Below are 8,948 nucleotides of genomic sequence, written 5' to 3'. Positions count from 1 at the left end.
AGCGCAGGCCCTGGGGTGGGGGGGGGGGGGGGGGGGGGGGGGGCGGTTAGCAGAGAATAAGCAGCTGCAACACCCCCACCCAACCACCTAAAAAGCCAAAAATAATAGCAGCTCACACACACACACAACAACCCCACACACACCAGAAAGGCAAATATAAATCCAAAATAAAGGGGAAGAAAAAAAAAAAAGAACCGAAGCCAACTACTGCCCCCAAAAGGCTTTGTAAACATTCTCAAAAAAAAAAAAAACCACAAAAGTTTATTAAAAGTGTTCTTAATGCTCGAAACGGAAAAGATTCCCAAATATACAGATGCCTCTTTTCTCATAGAAATAGGTTATTTTTTATAATACAAAAAAAAGACAAAAAAAACACAACAAAAACAAAAAAACAACATCAACAGTAACAACCCCGTAGGAACATCTTTAGGCGATTACTCAGGGCCCGGCTGACAGTTACACGTGGGTTGCGTCAGTCCGTGTACACACGCGTTCAGCCATGTTTAAACCGATTGCATCAACTTCGAAACCGGCCCGCCCGCCGGCGCTCGGAGAGGGGGGGTGGGCAGAAGGAGAGGCAAGAGTTTATCATTCATCTGTACACATAGACATCTCTTCTTTAAATAACACCACGGGCGGGCGCCCCGTCTGCACGTGCGGCTGGTGTGGACAAAAATATAGATAGATATATATAATAAAATATTAAAATTACCGACGCGCTTCCCGCGCTGCCCAGTGCCCCAGTGCCAAAGTTCTGCCGGCGCCGCCAGGGGCGCGGGCGGGAGCGCGGGCGCTCCCCGGAGTCTCGGCGGCCGCGGCGCGCCCGGCCGCGCGGGGGCCGCGCTAGCAGCGGCCGGAGGCGGCGAGCAGGGGCTCGGGCAGCTGCTTGAACAAGTTCCGCAGCGTGCTGAGCTCGCGCGACAGCTGCTCCACTTTCTTCTGGAGCCGCTCGTTCTCCGCCGTGAGCTCCAGGACCTTGTGCTGCGTCTCCAGGTTACGCATCTTGGCCTTGTCGCGGCTCTTGCGCACCGCGATGTTGTTGCGCTCCCGCCGGATCTTGTACTCGTCGCTGTGCTTGTCCACCGTCTTCTTGGCCTTGCTCTTGACCTGCGAGGGCGCCGGCGCCGCCCCCGCGTAGCAGGCGGCGGCGGCCGGGGGCGCCTTGGCGTCGGCGGGGCTCGGCGTGCCGGGCGGGCTGGACGACGAGGACGTGGACAGGCTCCCGCTGCTGCCGCTCGGCACCGCCTGGTAGCCGAGGTAGGCGCGCAGCGCGTACGGGAAGCCGGCCGCCATGCCCGCGGCGCCGCCGCCCGGCGCTCCGGCCTCCTCCTTCCGCTTGCAGTCCGCGGGCTCGAAGCCCGGCTCCGCCTTGAGCTCGGCCGGCGGCGGCGGCGGCGGCGGCGGGGGCGGCGGGTGTAGGGGCGCGAAGCAGCCCGGGTGCAGCGCGCCCTTGGCAGCCCCCAGGCGGCCCAGGCTCAGGTAGCCGTAGTCAGCCGCCTTCTTGCAGTTCTTGCCCCCGTAGTCGTCGGAGAAGAGGTCGGAGAGGAAGTCGTGGTGCTGCCCGGAGGAGGCGGGCGCGGGGGCGGGCGCGGGCGGAGCCGCCTCGAAGGTGTCCGTGGCCGTGGTGGGTGCCGGGGCCTGCGGCGCGCCCAGCGGCTCCAGGTAGGGGCTGAAGTCTATGGCGCGCTCGTGCTCACCGATGCTACCCAGCTCGCCGGCGGGGGGGCGCGGCCCGGGTCTGGCCGCCGGGGGCGCCGCGGGGGCCGCCTTGCCGCCGTACGCAGCAGCCAAGCAGTCCGCCTCGTAGTAGAAGTTGGCCACTTCCATGGATTTAAAGGCGGGCGGCGGCGGCGGCAGGGGGAGACATGCTGGGTCCCAGGCCACCAGGCGTTGCATGAACGCGGGTGCCCGGGGAGGGGGCCTGGGGCTGCCCGCGCCGGCCGGCCCGCAGGTGGCGCGGCCTCCCGACTCCGAACGGTCGCTGCTGTGTCGCCGCTGATGCTGCTGCTGCTGCCGCCGCCGCTGCTCCGGGGTGGCCGCTATCAGTGTGGGGGGCTGCCGGCCGGACCCTCGGGTGGGTCCCCTTCCCGGTCCCGTGCGCGGCTCTGACTCGCTAAAGTTTCTCCCGAGCCCGTTTATTTATAAAGGCGGGCCATAGCAACGGCTGCGTCACGCCCGGCGGCGGCCCCTCCCTCCCCGGGCACGCAGAGGACACGCCGCGGCCGCCCGAGACCCCCGGGAGGGCGCCGGCGGCGCGTGCGGGCCGGCCTGGAGACCCGGCGCGCGCCCCCGGGGGTCCCCGGGCCTGCGGGGCCGGGGGGGGGCGGCCTCGGGCCGCCCCCTGCCCACTCCCACCCGGCGGCCCCGGGATGGCGAGAGCGGAGAGGCGCGAGCCCGCCCCCGGACCGCCCCCTCTGGGCCGGCCGCCGGACGGGAAGGGAGGGGGAGCCCGGGGAGGGGGCCGGGCGGCCGTCTGCTCCCACCCCGAACGCGGCCGCCGCCCGCCCCCTGCTGGAGGAGGCGCTGGCCTTCGGGAGCCGCGGCCGCCGGGCCTGGCTTTCCAGGGAGGGGACGCGCCCCCCCCCCCCCGCCCCCCGCCAAGGGATGCTGGAGACCCCAGCACCCCCAACTCGGACTCCCGGAGGGTTGAGCCGCCTCCACAGCCTCTCTCTCCTGAGAGCCCCCTAAACTGGCACGCCTCCCCGGATTTGGACTGGAGGGACTGTCACACCTGCGGTGACTCCCCTTCTGAAATAGGAAAACCTAGGGTTGGTGGCTTGGGGAGGTGCAAGCGAGGGGGCGAGCGCCCCTCCCCCGGGCCCGCCCCCTCGGACCACACCTGGGTCTTCTCCAGCCGCAGCCGCCCTGACCCGGGGCCCCCTCCCGGGAGGCTGGAACGGGGGTGGGGTGCCCCCCACCACATGCTGTGTGACCTTGGGCTAGTCACTTGGCTTCTCCAAGTTTCAGTCTGCGAGGGTGTCCTTACTGTTATCTTTATTAGTTGTCTTAACTGTCTCCAACACAGACTCCCAAACGCTCACCGCTCTGGGATGCACATCAGAAATAAGGGCCTCCTCCCAGGGTACAAAGAGGCCCAGAGGCCCACAGCACACCCAAGATCACACGGCTTCATGTTCCCCGCTGTTCTCAACAGAAAAGCCCTTATCCGGGCACCCTCAGGGCTATTTGGCACCCCCCAAAAAAACCTGTATCTGAGGCTGATGGGGTGGTGGTCCAGCCAGGGCCCAGGAGGGGCCGTGCAGAAGAGAGAGGGAGTTCTCCTCTTTCATCAGATCCCTGCTGTGCGGTGAGAGGGGCCTGGACCCAGAATTTGCTTTTTCACCCTGCCAGGAGAGTGCCCTCGCGGCCCCTGGTTCACAGAAAGGGAGATGAGATGGCCCACTAGGATGGGAACGCAGGCCTCAGGCCCTCCCTGTCGAGGGGGTGCCAGCCGCCCCGGCCCTCCCCTGCACCATTCCAAGGTCATTTCGGCAGCCCCTTGGGCCTACCCCTCTGCCACTCCCAGCCCCCGGACACCCCAGGCAGGAGCTCCCAGCCTGCCTGGTGCTGACCCCCGACCCACTGACCCCAGCCCTGGCCCTGGCGGGCAGGCGGGCATTGCTCAACCTTCAGCGTTATCTGCTGAGCTGGGGTGACCTCCGCCCCGGAGAACTGGAGAAATGACATCTCTGAGTGCCCTTGGGGGGTAGGGGGCAGGGAGGGACAGGGTGAAACACTGGCCCAGCCTGCTGGCTTTCTGGGCTTTCCCAGCAGCCTCTGGGCCAGGGAGGGACCTAAGGTCCTGGGGCCACCCAGCCAGACCTCCTGAGCTGCAAAATGGGACACTCGGGGCTGAGCTGAAGGTCCACTGCCCCCGAGAGGCCCTCCAGCCCCACCTGCCGGTGAACTTCCTTCCTAGCCCTCACCTCCAGCCACCGTGATCCTCGCTGTCTTGTCTGCCTCAGCGCCCCCTCCCCCAGAGTACCCAGCTCCATGAGCGCTGGCCCTCAAATATGGGAAATGGCGTGTCAGGCATGCTCACCATTTACCGGGGAACAGAATGCATTTGCTGTTACCTCTGGATCAAGAACATGGTTTCGCCAGCTCTGCCCAAGGCAGGTGGCCCCTCAGGTCTCCTCTGAGAGCCCTCCCTGACTTCCGGGAGGGGTTTCTGTGTGTTTTGTTCACTGCTGTTCCCCCAGTACCTAGAACAGGAGGGGCTCAATAAATGAAGGTAGAGGAGAGGATGGGGAGGTCCCCCCACACCCTATTAACCGGACTCTGATCTCTCTGAGACTCAGCACCCGCCCCCGCCACTCAGGGTTCTGGGGAGATGCAGTGAGACGCGGGGAGTCTGCAGCTAACTGAAGGATTTGTGTGTGATCTCAGGTCAGTCTTTCACCCTCCCTGAACCATATTGTAAGCCCTTTGCATATATTAACTCATTTAATCCTCCTGATCATTGGTAAGAAGCAGGTCCTATTATCATCCCCACTTTACAGATGAGGAAACTGAGGCCTCACAGTTTCCTCAGGCTGTCTGTTCAAGGTCATCCCCAGAAGCGGGATGAACGTCTTCCCGGCCCAGCCTTCCCCTTTGGGTTTGTAATAAATCATAGCAGGTCTGATGTGAGCCCCATTTTCAGAGTGGAAAAACTGAGGCTCAGAGAAGGGCAGTTGGGGGTTACACCGTGAGTCAAGGGGCCGCCCAGGCCCTGGGGACCAGCCCCCAAGGACAGATCCAGTCCCATTGGGGTCTTGCCCTCACCTGCCAAACTGAGCCTCTGGCTTCCCACCCTGCCGCCCCCGACGCTGAAATCAGTGACGGTTCCCACCCCAGCGCCACCGCAGGTGTCCTGCAGGGAAGCTGCCTGCACGGGTGACGTAAGCCCTTGTTTTCACAAGGCTGGTTGCTCAACAGGCCCTGCCTGCTGCCCCGCCACTAGCGCTCAGCCTTTCCCCGAGGAGGGGGGTGAGGCGACCGAACCACTATGGCCCAGAGCCCTGGAGCACGCCCCAGTGGCCCTGCAGGCGACGAGGCCCCAGAAACCAGGACCCACCTGTCACCTCCCACGGCGACCTGTCCCAGTCACCGGTGGCGTAGGTGTTCCTAGGAACCCGGGGCGGGGAAGGGTCTCAAGGCGGCAGCCAGCACCCAGATCCAACCCAGAGACGGGTTCGGCTTGACCCCCACGGTGATTTGCTTCGGATTTTTTTCTCTGTCTTGTTTTTTAATGACTGTGTTGCCAACATTTAACAAAATCAAGATATGTCACATCAAAATTCAAAATTCTAGCTTCACTTTTAAAACTGGAAGCTGTGAGCTGGGCCTGCGTGGCTGTGAATGGTGGGCAGGAACCCGGAGGTCGACTGGGGAAGAACAGGCCCTTTCCTGCCCCGGTCCATGCCCTCCTCTGCCCCCAAACTGCTTTCAGAATTCCCTCTCCTTGCCTCTGCCACTTTTCTTTAGCCCCGTTTCCAGGAGGAGGAAACCAAAGGTGTCCATTGTTGCTTCTTTGACAGACGGCGGTCAAGGTGTTCTCAGCAGAGCTTAGAAGTCAGCCAGCAGGTCAAAAAATAAGGCTGAAGGGGGAAGCATCAGAGAGGGTCTGGAGAGACAGTCTCTGGAGGCTTTGGAGCTGGGATGCTGTGGGGCTGGCCTTCTATTCCTGCTCTTACCCTGCAGGCCCTGGCACTCTGGCGTCCCTCATCCGGTCAACGGGGGTAACGCCATTCCCTCTCTCGGGGCGTTCTGGGCCTACAGCACCCCGTCACGCCAGCCCACCTTGGCACATGAGAGTGAAGGACCTCCCCTGAGCCCCGCAAAGTGCCCGACCATGCATGTCCTGGAAACCTGCCAAAGCAGGCAGGCCTGCAGGCCCAGGGCTGGTTAGGACTGCCCCCGGAATCACAGTGAACCAGTACAAGAGCAAAAGCCAGATTGCCCCAGATTCCTGTGTCCAACGTTTTCCCTCACCATGCCTCCTCTGCCGGACCTCACTTTCCCACCTGCCTAGATTAGATCTCGGAGAGTTTCCAGGTCCAATGTCCTGGGATCCGAAATTTTGGAATTGGTGGGAGACCCTCGGGGCTGCTAGTGAAACTTGTCTGAGCACATGCTGCCACCACATGGCCAGCTCTGGAAATGCAGTCAGTTCAGTTCAGTTGCTCAGTCGTTTTCGACTCTGACCCCAAGGACTGCAGCACGCCTGGCCTCCCTGTCCATCGCCAACTCCCAGAGTTTACTCAAACTCATGTCCATCGAGCCGGTGACGCCAGCCAGCCATCTCATCCTCTGTAGTCCCCTTCTCCTCCTGTCTTCAGTCTTTCCCAGCGTCAGGGTTTTTCCAATGAGTCAGTTCTGGAAATCCAAGAATGATTTAAATGAATCTTTCATGGAGGACCTAGTGAGTACTTGGCTTATGGGCACTGTGGATACTAATAGATGCTCACAGGGCATGAGCAAACCACCACTGAAAGAAACAAAAATGTCCAACAAGCAGACGAAAGGTACTTTCCTTTAGTCATTCATCAGATACTTTTTGGAACCTACCGTGTCTCATGCCCTAGAGACATATTCACGAACAAGACAGAAGTGATCCCTGTTCCCATGAACAGGGATATTCCTTTTGGGGAAGATAAACAGTAAACAAGGTAAATGAGTTAAGTATACAGTGTGTTACCTTCTGGAAAGTTCCCTGGGGAAGAATGCAGCAGAGGGGGGGATGGGGGGTGTTGGGGGATTTTATTTTAACTTGAGAATGGTCAGATAACTGTGCCGTGTGCTCCATCATGTTTGTGACCCCATGACTGTAGCCCGCCAGGCCCCTCTGTCCATGGAGTTTTCCTGGCAGGAATGGGTTGCCATTTCCTTCTCCAGGGGATCTTTCTGACCCAAGGATCAAACCCGTGTCTCCCGTGTCTCCTGCATTCATATTCTTTACCTGCTGAGCCCCTGGGGAAGCCGTTGCAGTTATTAAGATTTTAGAATGGTCAGGGGAGGCCTCACTGAGGTGACAGATGAGCAAAACCAGAATGCAGTGAGGGAGGGGGCCGTGCAGACAGCAGCAAGAACACAGCACGCACAAAGGCCCTGAGGTAAGCGCATGTCTGGCTCATGTAAATAGCAGGAAATTGTCTTGTAGGAATAGTGGGGGCCGTATCTCACAAGGCTTTAGCTTCCCTGATGGTTCAGTGGTCAAGAACTCGTCTCCAACGCAGGAGATGCAGGAGATACAGGTTCAATCCCTGGGCTAGAAAGATCCCCTGGAGAAGGAGATGGCAACCCACTCCAAATATTGCCTGGAAAATCCCATGGAGCCTGGCGCGCTACAGTCCATAAGGTAGCAAAGAGTCAGACACAGCTGAGAATGTAACGATTTTGGCTTTTACTTAGGGTTAGGGGGAGCAAAGGCGCATTCTGGACAGAGGAGGGACAGGAGCTGACTGAGGTTCTGATAGGATCTGTGGGCTGCCTATGGGGCATGGACTGTCCTGGAGGTAACGGGGAGCAGGGAGCCCAGCAAGGAGGTAAGCGGAGTCACGCAGCCAGATAACAGTGGGCTCCACCGAGCCGTGGAGGCTGTGAGAAAGACAGTGAGTCCACTTTAAAAGTAGAACCTTCAGGATTTGCTGACAGATCCAGTTACAAAACAACCACACAATGAACCGTCCTATAGCCATTTAAAGGGACAAGGTATATGACGTCGAAAGCCCTAGCAACCAACAGGGGAAAAAGTAGATATATTTGATTCATCAAAATTTAAAACTTCTGAGCAGTAAAGGACAAAATCAACAGTAGAAAGACAGTCTACAAGACAGGAGAAAGTATTTGCAGGTCACCTATCTGATGTTGAAGCTGAATCTCCAATATTGACCACATGATGTGAAGAGCCAACGCACTGGAAAAGACCCTGACGCTGGGAAAGATTGAGGGCAGGAGGAGAAGAGGATGACAGAGGATGAGATGGTTCGATGGAATCACCGATTCCATGGTCATGAGTTTGAGTAAACTCCAGGAGATGGTGAAAGACAGGGAAGCCTGACCGGCTGCAGTCCATGGGGTAACGAAGAGTTGGACATGACTTAGTGACTGAATAACCTCTGAAAAGAGGTTAATATACAGAAAATTATAAAGAACTCCTACAGCTCAACAGAAAAGTTACTCAATTAAAAACAGGTAAAGGCTTGAAATAGACATTTCTCCAAAGAAGACGTGTGAATGACCAATAAGCACGTGAAAAGATGTTCAAAATTACTAATTATTTGGGAAATGCAAATCAAAACCACAGTGAGAGACTACCTCACACCCACTGGCTGACTACTGTAAAAAAAGAAAAAAAAAAAGCCAAGCTGATGATGATATGGAGAAATTGGAACCCTTTTGTGTTGCCAGTGGGCATGTCAAATGGCACAACCACTGTTAGAAACACGAAGGTGCTTCCTCAAAAAATTAAAAATGGAATTACCATATGATCTAGCAATCCCACTTCTAGGTATATACCCAAAAGAACTGAAAGCGGGGTTTTGAAAATATATTTAACACCCATATTCACAGCAGCAATTATTCACAATAGCCAAAAGGTGAAGGCAATACAACTATCCACTGATGTATGAATGAATAAACAAAACGTGGTCTATACATACGAGGGAATGTTCAGCCTTTAAAAAGAAGGAAATTCTGACACGGCCTGCAACACTGATGAACCTTGAGGACATTATGCTAAATGAAATAGGGAGGACACAAAAGGACAAACACTGTCTGATTCTACTTACCAGTCAGGCCCACAGAGACAGAGTAGAATGGTGGCTGGAGAGAGGGGAGTGGGGAGTTGTTTATCAGGCACGGAGTGTCAGCTCGGGAAGATGAGACAGTCCCAGAGATGGATGGTGGTGTTGCTTGCAACAGTGTAAATACACTCGATGTCCCTGAACTCTAGTTGTGTGTGT

General features: G+C 57.8%; 1 protein-coding gene across 1 annotated transcript; it reads right to left on the bottom strand.

The window, feature by feature from the left end:
* Window positions 1–232: 232 nt before the first annotated feature.
* Window positions 233–2,370, bottom strand: CEBPB (CCAAT enhancer binding protein beta). The gene has a single exon (XM_020888995.2). The coding sequence runs from the start codon at window positions 1,894–1,896 to the stop codon at window positions 844–846; it is 1,053 nt and encodes a 350-aa protein (XP_020744654.1). The 5' UTR covers window positions 1,897–2,370; the 3' UTR covers window positions 233–843.
* Window positions 2,371–8,948: the final 6,578 nt, after the last annotated feature.

The sequence above is a fragment of the Odocoileus virginianus genome, chromosome 9, assembly GCF_023699985.2.
Source record: "Odocoileus virginianus isolate 20LAN1187 ecotype Illinois chromosome 9, Ovbor_1.2, whole genome shotgun sequence".
In the NCBI taxonomy this organism is placed as follows: domain Eukaryota; kingdom Metazoa; phylum Chordata; class Mammalia; order Artiodactyla; family Cervidae; genus Odocoileus; species Odocoileus virginianus.
The sequence above is the reverse complement of the archived record's forward strand: the minus strand, read 5'-3'. Positions and strand labels throughout refer to the sequence as shown.

What these genes read in the sequence shown, in the direction of transcription:
- CEBPB (XM_020888995.2), bottom strand. Translation starts at nt 1,896, where the DNA reads ATGCAACGCCTGGTGGCCTGGGACCCAGCATGTCTCCCCCTGCCGCCG.